Source organism: Myotis lucifugus, unplaced genomic scaffold, assembly GCF_000147115.1.
Source record: "Myotis lucifugus unplaced genomic scaffold, Myoluc2.0 scaffold_18, whole genome shotgun sequence".
NCBI lineage: Eukaryota > Metazoa > Chordata > Mammalia > Chiroptera > Vespertilionidae > Myotis > Myotis lucifugus.
The window spans coordinates 5,808,006-5,831,127 of NW_005871066.1; the positions used below are offsets into that span (position 1 = coordinate 5,808,006).

At 39.6% G+C, this 23,122-nt stretch overlaps 1 protein-coding gene across 2 annotated transcripts in view; it reads right to left on the reverse strand.

The window, feature by feature from the left end:
- Window positions 1-10,432: 10,432 nt before the first annotated feature.
- The window catches only part of SUGCT (succinyl-CoA:glutarate-CoA transferase), a 520,039-nt gene continuing 507,349 nt past the window's right edge, over window positions 10,433-23,122 (reverse strand). For both annotated transcript variants that reach the window (XM_023751066.1, XM_023751067.1), the window contains one exon: window positions 10,433-10,732. In XM_023751066.1, coding sequence (XP_023606834.1) covers window positions 10,569-10,732 — 164 coding nt within the window. In that variant the 3' untranslated portion in view covers window positions 10,433-10,568. The remainder of the gene's footprint in view (window positions 10,733-23,122) is intronic.

A 23,122-nucleotide genomic window follows, 5' to 3' on the forward strand; every position in this document is an offset into this window, starting at 1 on the left:
AATGACAGCTCCAAAGCATACATGCTCTGTGACTTTAGGAAAATTAGGTAAGCAATCTAATTCTCAGGTTCCTGCACGGAGAAATGGGGATTAAGACAGTGTCAACCTTACAGAGTTCCTATGAGGATTAATTGAGATTATCTCTGTGAAGTTAGGATATTCCCTTAAGCAGAGGTACTATGGCTGCAAACAACAGAAACAGTAACTCACACTGGCTAAAAGGAGAAGTAAGTGTGTGTTTCATACAGGCTGGGATCCAGAAGAGCAGGCTTCCAGCATAAAATGATTGACAACTTGATGGACTGTCAGAAGCCCAGGTTCTTTCCCCCTCTCATATGCTATTCTTGGCACTGATTTATCATAAAGCTGCTTCCTTGCCTGGTCACATGTTGTTTTCTATGCCAACTAGGACTACACTGTTTCTTGTTCATGTTCAATAAGAAAGGGCAAGGCAAACTTTCCAGAAGCTTTCCAGTACATTTCCTCCACCCTATTGGGCAGAATCGAATCACAAGCCTATTTTATTCATTCATTCATTCATTCATTCATTCATTTTTTGTTGACACTATTACAGGTGTTCCCTGTTCTCCTCCCCCTTTACCCACCTCCACCCACTCCCTGCCCCCTCCTTCTGGCCCTCACCACACTATTGTCTGTGTCTATAGGTCAGACATATATATCCTTTGGCTAATTTCTTCACCTTCTTTCATCCAGTACCCCCCATCTCTTTCGCCTCTGATCTCTGGCAGTCTGTTTCATGTATCCATGCCTTGGTTCTGTCCGTTTATTTTATGTATTAGATTCCACATATAAGTGCGACCATATAATATTTGTCTTTCTCTGTCTGGCTTATTTCACTTAGCATAATAATCTTCAGGTCTATCCATGCTGTTACAAAAGATAAGAGTTCTTTCTTTTTACCACCACATAGTATTCCATTGTGTAAATGTACCAGTTTTTTTAATCTACTGATGGGCACTTGGGGTGTATCCAGATCTTTGTTATTGTAAATAATGCTGCTATGAACATAGGGTTGTATATATTCTTTCTGGTTGGTGTTTTGGGTTTCTTAGGATATATTCCCGGAAGTGGGATCACTGGGTCAAAAGGCAGTTTCATTTTTTATAAACATTCTAACTTTATTTTTTATTGAATTTATTGGGGTGACATTAGTGAATAAAATTACATAGGCTTCAGACATACAATTCTATAACACACAATACATCTATGCATTATATTCCATACTGTTTTCCATAGTGGCTGCATCAGTCTGAAATCCCACCAACAATGCAGGGGATTCCCTTTTCTCCACATTCTCAACAGCACTTGTTGTTTGTTGAGTTATTAATCATAGCCATTCTGACAAGTGCGAGTGATATCTCATTGTGGTTTTAATTTGCCTATCTCTGATGATCACAAGCCTATTTTAAAATTTCCACTTCAAGAAAAATAGAGTCACTGTGACTGGTACAAACTCACCTTTGGAGGAGAAATGGATATAGAAGAAGCTTATTTAAATGCCCACTGAAGACTACCACTTATCTCCATTATTTTCCACATTATGTTGCCCTTGGTCTTATGGAGTTTTTCCAAAGATGCAACTGGCAATTGATTCAAAAATCTTTAAATGGCAAATTGATTTTACTTTTAGTGTCAAGTAAGATTTATTGCAAGTGGCTGCCTAAAATGGTGCCTAGGAATTTGGGAGTTTGACCTCTGCTGGGGAGGGGAAGGTAAAATGATAAGTTCTAGGAATTGGCCAAGGGCACAAGATATAGCTTCATCAATGCCATGAATGGAACTGAACAACATCACGGTCCCATTTGTACTCCTTCTTTCCGCCATTATTTTTAAATTCAGGCCTCATAGAACTACCTCAACCTCCTCAAGTCTTTCAGACTACAGCCAGGAGTTCATCATCACCACTGAAAAATGATTTTAACAGAAAAGCTGGTCTTCCAGATTTCTGAGTGAGCTTTCCCAACAGACCAATTCAACAACTATTTACTGAACACTAACTCATTTTCCTGTTTTGTGGCAGGTGCTTAGCAGGATACAAAAGAAGTGTAAGACACAAACTCTATCCTTAAGACACTTCCCATCTATCTTGGAAACAAAAGCATGTATGTGGACAGTAAAGTGTTAAATAGTAGAACCAGACCATCTAGAATTGAGGGCTCAAGGAAATCGCTACAGCAATTTTAATTGGCCATGACTAAACTGACCAGGGAGAATCCCATAATTAACTGCAGCACCGTTTTGCAAATTGGAATATGGGCTCAGCCTAAATCTGTACTGGGGACTGATACTTTCCATGGAGCAGGCAGACAGATGGCCTCAGAATTTTTCAGGCTTTGCATCAATTTCTCCCATGTGTTTACTGTAACCACTATCATGACCTTGTATAAATACATCTTCTTCCAGAGAAGAATGCATTTTGAAGACTGATGTGGGGGTAAATTTCTAGAGCTCTAAAAGTATGTCAATGGCTTCTCAGGGCTCCATCTTCCAAAGTAATCCTCAGGATTCACTGTTCAAACATGATTGATCTGACCTAGATGGCGCAGCATCCTTGGCCCGAGAGAATATGTTACATAGAGAATATATTGTATATCACAATTTACATAATTGCCCTACCAGTGTCGCGTGTTTGAAACAAATTTGGAGCATCTAAGCCTATAAAAATGTATTAAGTAATAGTAACAATAACATTCACTTACCAACAGATACCTTATCTTGAGCACTATATAGACCAGAAGAGAATGCTATAAAACTGGGGGGAAATATTCTTGGTTTATAAGGAATTTATAATCTGGTTAAACTCATACAACATAAATATATGGAACAAAATGTATAGATCAACATATAAGACTGCCATCTCTGGTGCAGGCCCTTATGGACTCACAGGCAGATTATGGCAGCTGGTCTCTGACTCCAGTCCTCCTACACTTAATTGCAACTATCAGAGTCATCTTTCCAAAGGACAGCATTGAGCAAGTCACTTTCTTGTTGGAAAATCCACAATGGCATCCCAATACCTACAGAAAAATTACTCTCTTGACTTTTAAAACCTCCAACTACTCTCTAAAATCTGTCCCTTTCCCATCTTTCACTCTATTGACAACACAGCTGCCCTCTTTCACTACTCAAATGTTCTCTTTAAATTTGTTCACTCAAGATCTGCCTTCATGGCTTGCTCACCTCTAGATGCCATACCCTGCCTGTCTCCATTCATTTAAATTTCACTTTTCTTTGAAGATAAAGGTTTCTACTTCCTACATAATTACTTTCCTAAACACATCAGATTACACCGATTATTCTCCCCTCTGAACTCCAATAGCACTGGCATTTTTTATGTACCACCAGGAGTTACTTTGCATCAAGTTTATGTAACTATCTTGCCTTTCCAGTCCAATTTCCAGTTTTTTTAATGTTGAGCACCTTGTACCAATCTTCTCTACCTGCCCAACGCTTAACAAACACAAGATCTCCAACAATCTTGTTTGATGGCAAAATAAAGTCAGACTTAGTATTGAATAGAGTTAAGGAGTAATCAGTTATAATCAGAATGAACTAGTATGAATTTTAAAAGGTCTTACTAGAGAAGTGACATTTTAAACTGGGTTTGGAAGAAATAACAGGAATGGCAGAGGGCAAGAAGGAAAGGAAGCAAGAAGGGTGTGGGTTAAAATGGTGATGGTGGACATGGGAAGGAATGGGTGGATCCCAGAGCCTGGCCATGTTCTGATAGTTGAGTAAAAATCAACACCCTGGTACAGAAGTCTGGTTGCCAGATGCCCTTCCCTTTGCGTATCTTCTAGGTGTAACTCGCTTAGGTCTATAGAGTTGAGAACTATAGCCAAGAAAAAGTCATTGTCTAGGCTTAAATTCTATCTTATGACCTTTAAATGTTCTTCTTCCATTTAATTCTTTGAAATATCGTTTCCTTTGGCAAGGTAACTTTTTCCAATGGGAGGCTTGTTGGTGAGTATTTTGGTCCTCACTTTAGCCTTGTCAGAACAATTGGATAGAATTGCACAGATTTATTCCCTTTTTCATGTCCTCAGGTCCCCCTCCAAAGCTCTATCCTAGGGAAGAATCTGACATCCAGAACTTCAGGTTTTCAGAGACATGAGGGATATTATTGGGCATGCAGTGATCGAGGGACCCCTAGGTTCTGCTGAGGCTGAAACCTGAGATCTTCCATGGGAACACTTAGTCTCAATCATACCTCAACTCTTCCCCAGAGCAAACATCTGCAGAGAGCACACATCAAAGAGATAGAAAGACTTGCCAAGGAATGTGTGTATTCTGCCACTTCATATTTGTTAATTTTGTAAATACTCTACTTCCCTATAGTTCTAGATCACCAGATACTCAAAAGGACTGCTCCTAATTCCTCATTTAAAGTGTGTTTCTCTTTGCAACAGTATTGTTCAAACTTGTCTGTCGGTTGTGTCCTGAGCACCACCTCTGCCTGAGTACTGAGTCCACATCCTGTCACTTAAAGTTTTCCCAGAATGCAAATGTGGAGAACCAGAAAAAAAGTTTGGAATTCAGAAGATGGAAAACATGGACTCAAAGGTGGAACCTTAGTGATTGGACATTTCCAGCTTTTTTGGTGTGTTTTTTTTTTAATGGTAAAATTTAGTTGCTATTGCCTCAGACCTTTCCCATCACACAGTCGCAAATCAGGCTGAGAAAATATTCAGGGTCCAAGTCACTGGGTACCATTTCCAGATGTGACCTGTGGGTCATCACATTTTTGTCCTTCCCTCTTGTCTGTGTCAATGCCATTGCTAGCATGTTTGACCCAATGTAAGGGCAATCCTAGAGAGGGAAATATAGTACATTTATCTATCCCCAGAAATAGAGATTATTAAGCCCCTCCCCCAATATAGATGCCACAATTTTCTTGACCCTCTCCAAAGAAAGAACACAGCAATGTCTAATACTAGTACATTTCAAAACTTCTGTCAAGAACAGCCAGAAAGTTCTTTGTGAAATCTAAAATCATAAATTCATGACTGTCAGGGCAAATGTGTGTTACACATGTTGCCACTTCTCAAACCAAGAGATGCTGTGGAAGTCCAAATTTTTCTTTAGGGTTCACAAAGAGGTAAAGGGGCGGAAAGAAAGATATTTTCCCGTGGCCGTGTTACATTAATTTCAATCTCAGTTGTGTGTTCTGAAGCTGTGTGTCTTGCTTCATGGTGAGCACTCGTGCAAAAGTTCTGGGTGAGAGGAAAGGGTGCGGGTGATAGGAGGAGGGGCAGGAAAGCATGTTTCCTCCCATCTTTGTGGTGAGGAGCCAAAGAAACCAAGTTGAGTTGGACAGATTGCCATGTGGTTACTTTGCAAGAAAATGAAAAGGGGAGCGGAGATGTGCTAAAGTGTTTTCCATCCTGTTGAAAGAAGAAATGACAGAGAGCTGTGAGGATCCAGTCACCGTTTTTAGCAGATGGCAAAACCAACAGAGGGAAGAAAGCACCTTCCTTCTGGAGGCCATTTGAGCACCCAGCACAATGGCCAGGGACAAACTAGTCATCCCCACCTGAGGGCCAAGGAAGCTGCCTTCTCTACAAAAGAACCAGAAACAGAGGCCAAGGCCTAGTGCATGAACCAGCGTGTCTGCCCACCCCCGCTTTCTCAGATGAAAGTCCAATAACCAAAGCAGCAGGGCCCTGGCTGTCACAGTCTAGATTCTGTTCTGTGTTATATTTTATTTAGTTTAGCTTTTTTCTTAGAACTGGGGCATGTGACAGAGATGTAGTAAGCCCGAGGGCTCTGCCTCAGCCCAGATTGGCACTTGGAGCAGCCCTTCATGTTTTTGCCTGAGTTTCAAGGGAGAAGAAGTGGCAGCCAGTTATTTGAGAACCACCCCACCCAGAGATTAATTCAAGATTGCTTGTGGAGGTGAGGTCATGGCCAGAATGACCACTAGTTATCTTCCAAATTACTGAGCGAGCCCTATTTTTCTGAAAGTCGGTCAAAGGTTTTGGCATCCATGCTTGTGTAACACGAATATATAACTCTGCCTCTGTGTGTCCATGTAGAGAAAGGGAGAGAAAGATGAGATAGAAGAGGAGGAAGGGGCAAGGAAGGTAAAAGGAGAGGGAGAAAAAAGATTACCCCTGAGAAAGAGAGGAGAATAAGGGGTTTCAAAGAATTGGGGGGAAAGAAAGTTAGGGAAGTCAGTAGACAGAAAAATAGAGAAACAAACACAGGGTCATCTGGTCACTTTGCAAAGTAGTGATTTTCTTGTCACTTTAGACTTGCAAAGGCAGAGCAGCCTCTGTATTAGTTTTCTATTGGTGCTGTAACAAAGTATCATTAATTTAGTGACTTCAAACAATGCTAATTTATTATCTTAAACCTATGGAGGTCAGAAGTTCAAAATGAGTCCAAAATAAATTTTACCAGCCTAACATCAAGGAGGGCTGCGTTCTTTCAGGAGGCTCTGTGGAGAGTCCACTTTCTTGCCTTCCATCATCTAGATGCCTATGTTTCTTAGTTCACGTCCATTTCCAAAGCCAGCAATGGTTGGTCAGTAAAGTCTTTCTCACATCACATAATTGGCAACCTTAATTCCCCTCTTGTCATGCAAGGTAACATAGTCACAGGTTCTGGAAATGAGGGTGTGGACGTCTTTGGTGGGCAATGATTCTGCCTACCACACTCTTTTATTAAGAATGTTGTAAAGTGGCAGGATCTGAGGCAGTGCTTTTAAAACGAAAGTCTTAAGAAATGGAAAATGAAAAAGAGCTATTTCTTAGGAAAATTTTTGAGGTGGGTAAAATCCGTTCCCTAGGTAGTGTTTGAGCTTCTGCCAGTGTCTGCCTTCCCTTCTTGGCACCTCCACATCTGGCTGGGCTCATACAGCTATGGGCTCACCAGAGTATCCTGAGCAAAGGCACCCTTGGGTCTGCCTGACCTGGGCGTGCTCTTTTCCTCTCCTGCTAATTAAATGTAACTGTTCTAACTCTCATAGCTTGTATGGAATTAAATGTATGAGTGCAAAGAATTCGCATTCATTTGACTCTAATACTTTAACCTCCTAGAGTGACAGCAGAAGACAGGTTTTTGAATGGGTGTTGGAGAAAAATATCTATTGGAGTTACTTATATCTACTAATTGTAACACATAAACCTGGCCTGCATAAAGCCAGACTGGTTTAAAAGTTCAGGGCCATTTGGACTCAAAAGATAGCTTGGTATGTCTACATTAAGAAATTATTTCATCATCTTATGAGGGTAGTAATTTATAAGACATTTAACCCTGGTATTGCTATAAAAATACAATTTTATCCTTATGCCTTCCTACACCTCAATATGGATGGTGATAAGAGACTGTGATGTTTTGTGTTTCCAATTGTTGTTTGGAATGGAAATATATACTTTTCTCTGAATCTTATTATCCTCCTTTTCAAATAATACTGTACCAGTACTAGTACCACAAAAGCTAGAGGGAAAAGAAAAGAGCTTGATATTCTGGCCTCTTAAGAATCACTGATACTATAATCAAGATTAACAACTATCTTTTCAGGCCCATTGTGTCTCAGGAATCTCATCAATTATAAGTGGATAATCCCCTATAAATAGAAGCAAATGCCAGAATAACAACATAATATTGAAGGATGAGTTTGAAAATGAATAGCCCAGGTTCAGGGTAGGAAGGGTAAGGAATGTGCCTTTTTTCCCGCTTGTCTCCTTTGCCAATTGAGAATCAATGGTGAGTAGTCAGGGAAAAGGCAGAAGATCTGGATGGTCCATTCACCTCTGAGCTGGAATTCTTTCTCAGTATCTATAGGCCCATTATCTGGAGGACCAGATCTATGGATGAAGGCAGCATTGAGCCATATGGGAAGGTGATAAGCAAGACTGGCATCTATAAAGCTTTTAAAGTAGGCAACATGCTAATGTCACAGGATAAGAGTCAGTGGTGAAATGTCAAATCCAGGTGAGATGGGAGTGGGTGTGAAGACCCCTGAATGTTGAAAGCAGAAATCATGAAGTCTTCCTGTAAAAGTCCCCATTGTGAGGTTGTCAAGGTTTAGTAGCCGAATGGCATAGAATGAAATAGCCTACACGAGACCTCTTTGATTTTTTAAAATCACGTTTGTGCTTCTAACTCTTAGGAAATGGAGCAAAGAGAAAAGGACATCCACTATCTGGGATAGTCACACAATGTTGCTTGGCGTTCATTTCTCTTCTGGAGACTGTCTCCAAGGGTGACTCTGCTAGGATAACGTTCAGCATATCAGACTGCATGTTGGAAAATACCATGCCTGGTTAACCAGAAAATTATTGCAGCAAAAGTTTCCAGGAAAAAAAAATCAAGTAAAGGAAGCCTAGGTGCTTGTGAACACACCCTCACTTCCATATTGATTAACCCACTAAGTTTCAAAGCATTTTCTAGGCGAGCCGCAGACACGAACCTGTCAGAAGGCAGGCCTTGACACAGACTGAACTTGAGCATATGGTACTTAGCAGTGTGTTCAGCTTAGGGAGAGTGGAAGGTAATAGGGCCTGATAATTAAAACAGCACATTTGTTTATAGGCATAACCTGATCTGGGGCACACTGCTAAAAATTTTAGCAAGCACATGTTTCTTTCAGGGCTAATTATCTATCTGAATTTAAAATATATTGTGAATTTTTTCTCTCACTAAATAGGTCAACTGAATGCTTTTTATTGGATGATGAACTGGTTCAAAGTTCTCCTGGATCATTTTGAGTTGTGTAGCTAGAAAACTGGTTAGTTACTACAATACATGATTATACTGGAGACTGTCTCTAAGGGTCACTCTGCTATGATGAAGATTACAGTTTTGATTGATTTCAATGTTTTGAGGAATTCTGTGACCCTCTTTGAATGATCAGTATGCTCCTACATCTGGCTACCCAGATATTTAGGGTCATTGCTCAGGATCCAATTAATTTGCATCTCAAGATATCCACTTGGATCAGTAGAAGAAATGGTGGATTTGTCTTTTAAGATATGTGGTTTTTCCAGTTCTCTTCATCCAGCCTTTTACCATTTCGTTGCTAATTGTATATTTATGGAGGAATTTTATTTAGATATTTGGCCTGAAGGGAATGTCTCCAAATATGTATCTGTGAATTAGCCATTGGGGGGAAAAGTACTACAGAAGGCATTAATTACCCTCGTATAATGAAATTCTATCTGGTGGAATAACAGCAGGAGTTCTTCCGAATAAGATGTGCACAGAGAACAAAAACAGGGAGGACAATAACTGTTTTAAGAACTAGTAGGTATCCTTCTAAAAAGTCCTATGAGGCCTTGTGAGAAGACATATTTTTTTATTTAGAACCTTGATTCTAGACACATATTGGGCTTACAACATGGATAAATGGCTCCAATTATTCCAATAAAAAAGGACACAAAAAGAAAACTAGCTCAAAATCATAGTTTGAAGGATGAATATCTATCTATAATCTAACTTACCACTTGATATGTAATGACATGACTTTCAAATATGTGTGTCTAACAACCATGAATTGAGATTATACCTGGATATTGATAGTAGGTGTTATTTGATTCCTTGGTCTATACCTGGGTGTGGGTGATTGACAGTCTGAGTGACAGTTTAATTTGGAATGCACATACAATTCAGTTACTACGTTCTGGACAGAAGATATTTTCTATACTTTGAATTCACTGACAACTATTTAAATGTTTAAGTACAAATATTTAATATCAAGACAGGATACATTTTTCTACAGTGGATACGCAAATTATAAGAAAAATGTTTTATTCTTCTATTTGTCATTGTTTATACATTATTTAATACCTAGATAGTCATCTGATATTCATTTAAAAACATGTTGCATTTACACTTGGCTCAAACTAAGGTATCAATTAAAGAATCACTTTTCTACTCTTATTGCAGATTGATACCTACACCTCAAAATGCATTGGTGGAAATCGATTTTCTGCTATGTGTCATGAAATTAATTCGAGAAATACAGCATAAGTCAAACATTTACTCCCCTGTGGAGAATGAAGTTCGGTTTTATAATGGCCATCAGCAAAATCCATGGTTTAAATTACAGATTAACAAAGAGCTCATGAGCTCAAAATTAAGTTATTCTGTTTAAAATCAATCACTGAGACTGTCATTCTGCTTATTGCTTTGACTTCCTAACAAAGGTTTAAATGAGGACTTTATGTGCAAGTAGAGAATGTCAAGAGACCTGCTCTTTTTCAGACCTGCATGAGCTGGGGAGGCAAAACGTTTAGGCTATTCATCTAATTAGAAGGAGGAATGTATTTTTCCAAAAAAAAAATCTTTACCAAAAAATCCCACAAATTCACAATTAATCTATTATCTGGAGGGAAAAAAATGGTAATGAATGAAAGGTGGGATACATTTAAGAAGCACTAAATTCATTGATACCAGAGCCAAATGCTAGGCAGGAAATCTGGAATTTATTCTTCTTTGTAGTGCCAAGCACCAGAATTGGGAAGTAGGGTTCAGAAAGAGTATTGCCTTTGCTAGTAAAGTGCAGTCAGACTCTGTTTTTAAGAAAGAGCATTTTTCCTCTGTCATTCGGCTTCATGTTGGTTCACGACTCCAGTCCTGAGCAGCTCGGCGATGGTCCTGTCATCGTATCTGAGGGCCTCTTTCAGGATGTGCTTCGTGTGCTGCCCAAGCAGGGGAGGTGGCCTGGCCTCTGACATCTTGAACTTACTGTATCTCACAGCTGGGCCTGTCGAAAGAGGTGGAAAGCAGGAAGCCTGTTAATGACTAACCCTAGGAAATGTATTACCCAAGCAGCCCGGGGTGTTTCCAGCGAATGCCAAGAATATCACTGCTCGTTACACCCTTGCAGATGCACCATCATTTTGGAAGGAAATGTATTTTCACATGTGGCTTTTCTTGACTCCATTTCATCCAACTGCACAGTCGTCATCGGATCTGCCTACCACTGTGCAGGGGACTGCATGTCCATGCCTGGTATGTGCTAAGCCTGTCCAGAAGCTGTCAGTCCTGTCACAGGAAATCTCAGGGGTAGGGTGCTCAACTGACTGGACACTCTGGGTCCAAGAGAACAACGACCAAGATATATAGTGTCCTTCTGAAACTCAAAATCTGATCCCAGGTGAGGATAGCCCAAATTTTCACTATTCACTGCCAACTGTACAGTTCCAAGATTTAGTTCAACAAACAGCAGATCAACTATAGAGCAGCCAGACCCTGGTTGAGCCCTTTTGATGGTAGAAGTTATATATGCAAGTTCCATTGTTAGGGAGACTTCAGTTTGAATGTTACCTCTTTTTTTAAATTTGTCTTTATTGTTGAAGGTATTACAGATGTCTCCCCACCACACCCCTGCACTGACCCACCATCCCGTGTCCACCCCCTCCACAGGTCTTTCCTGCACTATTATCTGTCCAAGGGCTATGCATATATGCGTATAAATTCTTTGGTTAATGTCTTTCTACCCTCCAATCCCCTTCCCTCTGAAATGTGTCAGACCATTGCATGCTTCAATGTCTCTGGATATTTTTTGTTTGTCAGTTTATTTTGTTCATTATAGTCCATATAAAAGTGAGATCATGAGACACTTGTCATTCTCTGACTGGCTTATTTTGCTCAGCATAATAATCTCCAGGTTCCTCCATGCTGTCTCAAAGGGTAGGAGATCCTTCCTAGATCCTTCTTTTATACAGCTGCATAGTATTCCATTGTGTAGATGTAGCACAGCTTTTTTTTTTTTTTATCTACTCATCTATTGATGGGCACTTGAGCTGTTTCCAGATCTTAGCTATTGTAAATAACGCTGCTATGAACATAGGGGTGCATATATTCTTTCTGATTGGTGTTTCAGGATTCTTAGGATATGTTCCTAGAAGTGGGATCACTGAGTCAAATGGTAGTTCCACTTTTAATTTTTTGAGGAAACTCCACACTGTTTTCTATTGTGGTTGTACCAGACTGCATTTCCACCAGCGGTGTACTAGGGTTTTTTTTTCCTCCACATCCTTGCCAGCACTTGCAGTTTATTGACTTATTAATGGTAGCCATTCTGACAGGTGTGAGGTGGTACCTCATTGTTGTTTTAATTTGCATCTCTCTGATAACTAGTGACATTGAGCATTTTTTCATGTGATTTCTAGCAGAGCCATCTTTTTTGTTTGTTTTTTCATATAATATATTTTTAAAAATTCTTTATTGTTAAAAGTATTACATATCTCCTTTTCCCCCATTGACTTCTCCCCAGCTGCCCCCCCAGCACATGCCCTCTCCCCACACCCCCCTCCCAGTCTGTGTCCATTGGTTATGCTCATATGCATGCATACAAGTCCTTTGGTTGATCTCTCACGCTCTCACCCCCCACCTTCCCTCATAGGTGGGACAGTCTTGCGATGCTTCAATGACTCTGGTTCTATTTTTGCTCATCAGTTTATGTTGTTCATTATATTCCACTAATGAGTGAGATTATGTGATATTTATCTTTCTCTGACTGGCTTATTTCACTTAGCATAATGCTCTCCAGTTCCATCCATGCTGTTGCAAATGGTAAAAATTCCTTCTTTTTTACAGCAGCGTAGTATTCCATTGTGTAGATGTACCACAGTTTTCTAATCCACTCATCTGCTAAGTTTGGAAACTTAGGCTGTTTCCAAATCTTAGCTATTGTAAATTGTGCTGCTATGAACATAGGGGTGCATAGATCCTTTCTGATTGGTGTTTCTGTCTTCTTAGGAAATATTCCTAGAAGTGGGATCACTGGGTCAAATGGGAGTTCCATTTTTAGTTTTTTGAGGAAACGCCATACTGTTTTCCACAGTGGCTGCACCAGTCTGCACTCCCACCAGCAGTTTAAGAGGGAGGTTCCTTTTTCTCCGCAGTCTCTCCAGCACTTGTCGTTCATTGATTTGTTGATGATAGCCATTCTAGCAGAGCCATCTTGAATAAATTAACTTCTCTGAGCCTCATGTTCCACAGCTCTAAATTGGGGATGGTGTCAACCACATAAACTTGACAACAGAAAGCACTAAGCAAATACTCCATAGGCCACAGTAATGCACAACATCCATTGGCTACTCTGATGGCAAAAGCTGCCACAGCATCAATCTTGAAGCTTGCAGTGCAAGGGGAAAAGACATATATCGCCAGCTATTCGCTGAACACTAAGCCACTATAAACAGGGTAGCTCAAGCAATACTTCCACCCAACTGCTGGGAATAGATTATCCCATTCTTCATTTATGGCCACTAAAGCCCCAAAAGCTAAGGGTTTACTTAAGGTCACATGACTAATATTATCAATAGTTCCAGGATGCAAATCCATGTGCATTTGAATTGTCTCCCATTGAACGTCCTAGCAGTCTTAGCCTTAGCAGTCTCTTTTTACTCTCCACTCTTTCTTTGAAAAGATGAACTGACATTGGGGAACAGATTTTATCTTTCCTGCCTCATTAAGTGAAGTGGTATGGATGTTGGCTTTCCTTTATATCATTTTATTAGCCTTCAGGAAAACAAACTAGTCACAAGAAGGCTGCAAAACAGTAATAAAAATTTTTTCAGCCTCCTTTTGATTTGGAATCTCATTTTAAAAAAGGAAATCCAATGCATGTTTAGGTAACAGAATGTCAGTCAGGAAAGCAGCAAATGTGCTTTGAGCTCTTTGTAGAATTCCATTAATAAAAAGTATTGCGGTAGAAACCATTGCAATAGAGTTAAAGGACAGAGACCATTAAGCCACACCTCTGTGTAACACATACCATCCACTACAGATAAATGGCAACTTTCAATTAATACCCAAAGTTTTCCTTCTCTGAAGCTCAGTGAAATCCATTTTTTTCTTCTCATATCTCCTTTTAAATGCCCCTGTGCATGACTGTTTTTCATGGGTTCGTTCCATTTCATTAAAGGAGCATGCATTGGCAGGCACGGTGTTCTACTCTCCTGATAAAACTGATAATCTGATGGTTTAGGGATGTGATCCTTACTCATTTTTTTTCTCAGATTCGGTTCTATTTTGACATTAATTATCAACAGTTTTCATCTAAAACTTGTCTTTCAAAAGAAGAACCCCACTGAGGTAGTACATGTCTGAAGTCAACGTGATGTGACTTTTTCTTAAATGAATTACCTGAAATGAGACTTCCAACTGAAATGAGACTTCCCACTGAGATGAGACTTCCAAATGAATTACCTGAAATGAGACGTCCCTGATGCTGAGGTCTTAAGTAGTTTAGGCAGCCTTTTCTCTACTATCTAATATCTATACTAAATCTATTGCATCAAAAATGTTTAGTGTCCACAGGAAGCAAATTAAATGAATGAAAAATTAATCTCTGTAACTCATAATTTTGGAGATAAATGCATTTCTTTAAAATAAATTCCATTCCATATTCTTGGCCTTAAACAAGAAAACTGCTATTGACTTAAGGGTAGACTTAGGATAGTTTTACATTGAAAAGAACCGTGGCCTATATGTCCCACAGAAGAGGCAGAGAAAGAAACTCGGGTTCTCTTTGACTGAGTCATAGCCACTTAGGGGTAAACAAAGGTGAGGTGATTTTCCTCTGCCTTAACAAAAGTGATCGGCCAGGTCAGTGTGGCTCAGTGGTTGAGTATCAACCCAGGAACCAAGAGGTCTTTGGTTCCATTCCAGGTCAGGGCACATGCCTGAGTGGTGGGCTTGTTCCCCATTGAGGGGCATGCAGGAGGTAGCCAATTGATGTGTCTCTCTCATCAATGTTTCAATCTATCTATCTCTTTCCCTCTCTGTCAAAAAATCAATAAAAACATATTTTTAAAAAGCAATCAAACTGAAAAACACTGAAATAAAGGCACAGCATAGCAATTTCCAGTACATCAACTGAAACCACAAGTGCTTCTGAGGGGCCTAGCTAATCTAATGATTGGTGGTTAAAGCCCTGGGTCTCCTTACACCCCTCACAAAAACAAAGGCGAATTATGGGATCCAAGATGGCAATGGAGTAGGTAGAAGTTACACTCATTTCCTTTCAGAACAAAACCAGAATTACAACCAAAACATAGAAATGTTAACCAGAATAACCAACTGAAGACTAGCTGAACAGAAGTCTTATAACCAAGAATTTATAGAAGATGCCATATAGAGACTGTAAAAAGGGTAGTGATGCAGGAAGGGCTGGCCCTGTACCCACATGTGACTCAGGAACTCCCTGAGGAGTGTGAGATCTTAACCCTACACCAGGTTCCCCAGCCCAGAACACCAGAGCTGGAAAGAGGGGCCTACATGACATAAGGCTTTAAAAATCAATGGGGATTATGTCTTTCTAGCGAGAGAAGGAAGTCTGCTAGAAACCCAGGCACCCTCTTAAAGGGCCACCACACAAAATCTTGTTTTCAGCCACTTACCCTGGGTTCTGGCAGAAGGAGGGTGGGTCAGCTCACAGAGAACTACAGTCTTGTGAGGAGAGATGGGGTTTGTGGCTCTGGGGCGAGAGTTGAAGGGATGGATAGCTGCCAGAGTCCCTGTGCTGAGTCCCTCTGCCATGCCACCAACAAATGCAATCTTTCTTGGGTCAAGCACTACCCTCCATACTATATCAGCCTTGGGGAATACATAGCCCCATCCTACCGACTCCCTGTCACCCTACCCTGCTGAGGCTGGACTCTCCAGGAGGTATTGAAAGAATATGGAATAGACTGAGTTGTGTGGTTCTAGAATGGTGCCATTTTTTCCTCACACACCAAATGGGTGCAGAGTCCTCCCTTCATATGTCCAAATCCTGGTCAGTTTGGGCCTGATGAACATTTCTGGCCTCCCCCTGATGAGCCTTACACCTCCTTACACATTATACAAGAATAAAATAAACATGAGTTAAAGACTTAAATGAAAGACTAAAAACAATAAAACTCCTAGAAGAAAATGTAGTACTGTATCAGACATTTCTCTTAGTGTTTTTTTTTCTAATATTAATCCTTTGGCAAGGGAAACAAAAGAAAAGCTAGCAAATGAACTACATCAAACTAAAAAGATTTTGCACAGCAAGAGAAACAATCAACAAAGTGAAAAGACAACCCACTGAATGGGAGAATATATTCACCTGTGGTACAACTGACAAGGGGTTAATATCCAAAATGTATAAAGAATTCAAACTACTCAGAACAAAAAACAACAACAACAAACAATCCAATGAAAAACTGAGGAAAGGACCTGAATAGACATGTCTCTAAAGAGGACATAAGGATGACGTATGAAAAGATGCTCAAGTTTAAATCATCTGAGAAATGCAAAGTTAAACCATAATGAGATATCACCTCCCTCCTATCAGAATGGCTATCATCAATTAATCAACAAGCAAATGTTAGGATGTAGACAAAAGGGAATTCTCTGGGAATGCAGACTGGTGCAGCCACTGTGGAAAACAGTATGGCGTTTCCTCAAAAAATTAAAAATGGAACCTGCATTTGACCCAGTGATCCCACTTCTAGGAATATATCCCAAGAAAACAGAAACACCAATCAGAAAGGATAAATACACCCCTATGTTCATAGCATCACTATTTTCAATAGCTAAGATTTGGAAACAGCCTGTCCAACCTATGAGGGAAGGTGGGGAGTAAGGGGGTAGGAGATCAACCAAAGGACTTGTATGCATGCATATGAGCATAACCAATGGACACAGACAGTAGGGGTGTGAGGGCATGTGCTGGGGGATGGGGGTGGCTGGGGAGAGGTCAATGGAGAAAAAAGGAGACTTATGTAATACTTTGAACAAAAAAAGAATTTTAAAAAAGGGAACTCTCATTCACTGTTGGTGGGAATGCAGATTGGTGCAGCCTCCATGGAAAACAGGATGGAGTCTCCTCAAAACATTAAAAATGAAGTTCTTATGACACAGCAATTCTACTCATGGGTATGTATCTGAAGAAACCCAAAACACATTCAAAAGAATATATGCATCCCCATGATTATTGCAGTGTTATTTATAATAGCCTAGATATGGAAGTAACCCAAGTACCCATCAATAGATGAGTGGAAAAGAAAGTGCTGGTACACATATACAATGAATTATTACTCAACCATAAAAAAGAATGAAATCTTACCATTTGCAACAGCAAGAATGGACCTAGTGGGTATTATGCTAAGTGAAATAAGTCAGTCAGAGAATGACAAATACCATATGATTTCACTTATATGTGTAATCTAAAGAACAACATAAATGAACAAGCTAAACAGAAACAGACTCATAGATACAAAGAACAGATTGATGGTTGCCAAAGGGGAAGGGATTTGGGGGGTTGGGTTTAAAAGGTGAAGGGATTAAGAAATACAAGTTGGTAGTTACAAAATAGCCAAAGGGATGTAAAGTACATCATAGGAAATACAGTCAACAATATTATAGTAAGTGTGGATGGTGCCAGGTGGGTTCTGAAAATAGTAGGGGCAGCACTTTGTAAAGTATATGATTGTCTAACCACTACTTGTACACCTGAAACTAACACAAAATAATATTTAATGTAAACTGTAACTACATTTAAAAAAAATTTTAAGGGAATTGGGTGACATGTTTTGAAGGCTACATCTACCTCTGAGGACTGTTGGTGAACTGCCTATGGTTCCCTCAGGGATGGTCTGTATGACTCTAAAACAATGCTAAGCTTTTTTATTTGACATCTGCACATGCCTATCAAGGAAGACTGAACTGATAAATTTCATGGAATCTAGAGTTCAACAGCTTGAGGCTGACAAATACAAAGGTAGGTGAGGAAATATCTTGTCTCCGTCTCCAAGTCATAGAGAATAACATTGGAAACCACTACTTGGTGAGTGTTTACAGTATATTAGACCTGTGGCTGGGTTCTTTCCACACTGCTTCTTGGTGAAGGAGGGTGGGGGAGCAAAAGGGAATTATCTAAGTTTGAAACTGAACTGAGGGGTCTTAGAGTAGAACAGGCCAAGAACAGCTTCAGGTTTCATGTTCTGACCAGTCTGTTCTCTCTATCTTTCCAGATCACAGTACTATTAGATATCTTATGCAATATTTACACATTACTATCTCACCTTTTCAAATTAATTTGTCATATGCCAGCTATTTCCTTGTAGGAAGTCATAAAATCGCAGCACCATCAATACATTTCATTTTCTCATGTTTCTGAGTTAGGCAACGCTCTCCAAAGCCCTCCACCCTCCCCACCCGAAAAGGAATGAGGCCTTTGCTGTATTTTCTTGCAGAAAGTTATCTGGTGTAAGCCACAGGGAGGACCCAGATCCTGATGTGCCAGAGAATTCCTCAGACTATCCCTGTCGTGTTTTCCATCTGTGGTTTGAGGCCCTGCAGTAACAAGACCCTATTTTGTCTCATCTCCTTTTAGAAACCTTCCATGATTCTTTTAGGCTGAAAAGGGAATCTACCCAATATATGCAAACATCCCACGCTGCACTAACTATATACAGAGTTCAAGCTACATTTTATAACCCAGACCAACTTAATAATGTAAACAGTTGCAGGAAACAGAGGTAGCCAAAAGCATGTGGGTAACCATAATGAATATTCAAGTAATGGGAATATAATATCACATCATCACGAGGGAAGGAACCTAAACAGTCCTTTTTTTCCAGAACTCTCTGCACCTCCTGTCTTGATGATGCATTTTGAAAGCAATGAAACAGTCTATTGCTCAACCTCACAACACATTGGCAAATGATCAACACTAAGGGTTAAAATAATTAACATAGTTGGCCTGTCCAATCATAAGGGAAGCAAAAATAAATAAAATTAAAGGTAATTGTGTGGGTCTTTTCATTTGTTGTTTCTTTTAATAGCAGATACGAGTGTCAACTTTTTAAAATATCAAAAATAGTTAAAAGCAAACATCTGTTTTATAATATGTAAAATGCTATATCAAACATTTTTATTTTGACTTCTTTAGACCATTACTCAGATACAGGCTGTAGATACCATTTAATCTTCAAGGCTTACTAGTGTAATAAGAAGCCAAACTTCATTTTGCTGAAAATAATGATGGCTTCAGTACCAAGTTATTTCACAATTTTCCCTCCAGTGCTTGAACTCATCATCATAACAATAACAATATTATTTATATGATGCCTCTCAGCCATAGCATCCAAGGCGCCAAATGGAGTCATACAGATAGAACACATTAAACCCATTAGATATGAGATAAAACCATTTCAACTAGAATGAAATGGTGGGAAAAGGCTTTAGAGTTAAAAATGGCTTTGGACAACTTTCACAGAAGAGCTCAATCTATGGGACTGCTTAGGTTGTCAAGCATTCCAGAAACTCAAGGCAACATGTCCTGGGTGGGTACCACCAACCTAGATGGGTCACCCTCCCGTCTCACCCAGAGTTCAGAGGCACCATTTATCACTCCTGATGTAATGAACTTTAATTTGCTATTTTGTGACTCAATAAAGAGTACCTCAAGTGCCACTACCTGTAAGGGAACAGTGCATTTTCAACTATGTATATGATCCTATGGTAGTCATCAGTGTTGTCCATCAAATTTCCACTTTCCACCTTCTAAGAGCAGGATATTATGTTCTGACCCCTTTGATGATGGATGAGGTCATGTGAGTGGCCAACAAATTGTAAATGGAAGGGATATGTATGCTACCTCCAGGCCAGAACACTCACTGGCTGATTGAAGATTCTCTCTTTTTCATGACAACTTGGCAGTGGGTGAGATGTTGACTGCTCCACCAGCCTAGGGCCCTTTAAACCCATGATGGACATGCAGTAGTATGAGCATGTAATATATTTGTATTGTTTAGAGCCAATGTTATTTGGGAATTACAGGGAAATTGATTATATGCCTCAATTTTAATACAGAGACATATTTGCCTGAACCAGAAGAGGGACTCATTAATCTAGTCCCTCCGCATTCCTTTAAAAAGCATTCAGTTCAAATGTTCCAAATACTTTGAAACTCTCATTTTGTGTGTAGCCAATTTTAACCAGTGGAATGATGAGAACAGCTATTATTTATTGAGTATTTGCATGTGTTAGGCATTTGGTAGAAAGCTTTTCATATATTACCTTGTTTGATAGACTAAATGACTTTAAAATGTAGAATTTATTATTGTACCATTGGATCGACAGGGAAAGTGGGGTTAAGGAACATTATCAAAATTACACAGCCAGTCAACTAAAAATTTCGTTAGAACTTAGGCTGGCTAACTACAAAGTGCATGCTCATTAACACTAGGATGTATTTCCTCCCTGCATAATGTGGAAGAAAATCTGTTCTCATATCAGTGGCTGAATAAATACCATTCTTTGGCAGATGGTATAAAACAGTACTGTATTATAAATACTTATATATTTTATGATTGCTACTCCATTGAGGCATTTATCTTTCATTTGAAAAAGAAACACGGCAACTTGTACTTGATTTATCTATCTTGTTCCAACCCACTGAAATGTCATAGTAGATTATCCATTTCCTGCTGGAAAAATATATGGCCCATAAGGAAATGCTATTCATATTCATTAGCAAATACTCCATCTCCCCTCAAAGTGTGTTACCCGAACTTTCAGCTGAGGTCTCTGAAAAATGCCCGCTTGGAAGAAAATCTCCCCTGAATGCTTCTTCCCAACATTTGTATTTGCTTCTAATTATTTTTAACACTTCTGAAAACTCGAGGAAGGGTGAAGAAACACCTTGCTGACAATGTGTCCTTTGCCAAAATAATCAATTATCCTGCTTCTTTGCCTTCTGAAATTCAAATATTCAATACTAGTTCCTTGGGCACATTCCCAAGGTTTTGTTTGGTAGACTTCACCACGGAAAACAAAATTGGTTCAGCTGGAGTCTGTAGCCAGAACATTTTAAGCTTCATAGACCTTCAAAGTAGTGACCTTCTCTTCACCTCCTCTGCCTCTATGCTCGATTAAGGAAAATACCGGAAGAAGTTTCCATTCAAAGAAGCCAGATTGCATTTCGATTCAGTTTGGAGAGGAGGAACTGAACAGAGTTGAAGCAGGTGGTTATTTGTGGCTCTTACCTCAAATAGCTTTGAAAAGTTGTTCTGTAAACCTTTAAAGGTCTTTCGTAATTTAATAAATTTTTCTGCACTCCTTAATCTCTCTCTTAAAGGAATCAGCCTATCTACCACCTTCTTTCCTTTCTGTGTCTCTGAGTCACAGAAATCACAATCACAACCCAATCAAACAGAGGATCGAGAAAATTAGGTCCCGCCTTAACCGGTTTGGCTCAGTGGATAGAGTGTGGGCCTGCGGACTGAAGGGTCCCCGGTTTAATTCCGGTCAAGGGCATGTACCTTGGCTGCGGGCACATCCCCAGTGGGGGGTGTGCAGGAGGCAGCTGGTCGATGTTTCTCGCTCATCGATGTTTCTAACTCTCTATCCCTCTCCCTTCCTCTCTGTAAAAAATCAATAAAATATTTTTTTTAAAAAAAAGAAAATTAGGTCCCCAGACCTGCTGCTGAGAAAATGGGAACGTGCTATTTGTTACGAGAATTTATTGTAGTTTTTCCCTTTCACTTTGCTTGCCTCTGTGCTCCAGATGGAAAGATTTTAGGAGAAAGTCCTTTCCCTCCATGTCCCTACTTCTGCGTTAGCATGTCCTAATCCTCAGCACTGCCTTTGATACCTTGCTATACCAGGAGTCCTATCTCTGAAATGTCTCTTACACATCCACATACTTCTGATCTTTTCTGCTACCTCCTTGGCCAAAGCACCCTGAAATAGGAGGAAAGCTTACTTAATTTTTTTTCCTCATTTGTTCCCTCCAGCCAAACTGTATTATTCTCCTCTGGACCTGATGCTATGTGGATCCTTGGACCCACCTAGAATACACCTCATTTTAGCAATCCCCAAGCTCACATTAAATTTCTGTTCAAGATCACTTGATGTTGAGCCTTCCCTTTTTCTCACAGTGCAAAGGAATGTCTCCCTTCTCTGATGTCCTATAACATTTGACTGGGATTTCCTTTACGGTATTATCTCAATTTCTAATTATTTTGCCTCTTGTGATTTTTTTTTGAGACCAGAACTGATGTTTTGCTCATTTTGCATCTCCAACAGTACCTATCACATGGTAAGTGTTTAATAAATAATTATTAAACAAAATGAATTAGACAGAAATGAAACAAAAAACTAGATATCCAGAATTGGAAATATGTATGGAGAAGTTAAATCTTGGAAATTAATGTATTTTGCAACAAGTTTCTAAAAGAAGTCATCTTTACTTTCCTCTTTTCCACCCCATATCCAACCCATCAGCAAATCCTGTTGACTCTACCTTCAAAATATATGGGAATCCAACCACATTTTACAACAAGCCTGGTCTTAGTTACCATCATCTCTTGCTGGTGAGAGCCTCCTATCATGTGTACCTTCTTACATGCTTCCTTCCAATATATTCTTTAAAAAGCAGATGAAGTTATCCTCTAAAAACATAATTCATATCATGGCACTCTTCTGCTCACAATTCTGACAGTGGGTTCCAAAATTCTACATAATCCACCAACCTTCCCTCTAACTGAGCTCTCCTCCTGCCTTTTCCTCTCTTACTCACTTTGTTCCAGCCCTGCTGGCCTTCTTGCTCTTCACCAGGCACGCTCATCCTCAGGTTTTGCTCCAGCTCTTCTCTTTACTTGGAACTTTCTTCCATCTGATGTCTACACATATCATTCCCACAAACACTTCAAGTCTTTGCTCAATGAGGTCTCTGCTCACTATCTACCATATTTAACACTGCAACCTGCCATTCTGACGCTGCCATTTCCAATCCCCCTTACTCTGCTCTATTTTCTTTCTTCCACATTGTCCCTGTATGTCTACTGTTCTTTGTCTCCCTCTGCTAGAGCATTAGATTTCCAGTGGCAGGGAGCTGTGTCTGTTTTCCTCAACAAATATTTGCTAAATATGTATGAATGAATGAACAAATGAATGAATGAATGAATGAACACAACTACATTTTGAATTTAGTTCTCAGGTTTCTGCCACAATAAAACTCAAAGTATTCATACTCTAAGACTTCAAGATTCTAGCAAAATGAATCTTGTCAAACATACCCAAAAGCAAGGTGAAGCACTGTTATTACTATGAACCAAAAGAATCACATGTAAACAAAAAGTATTCAATGCAATGTGTTTGTCTTCGT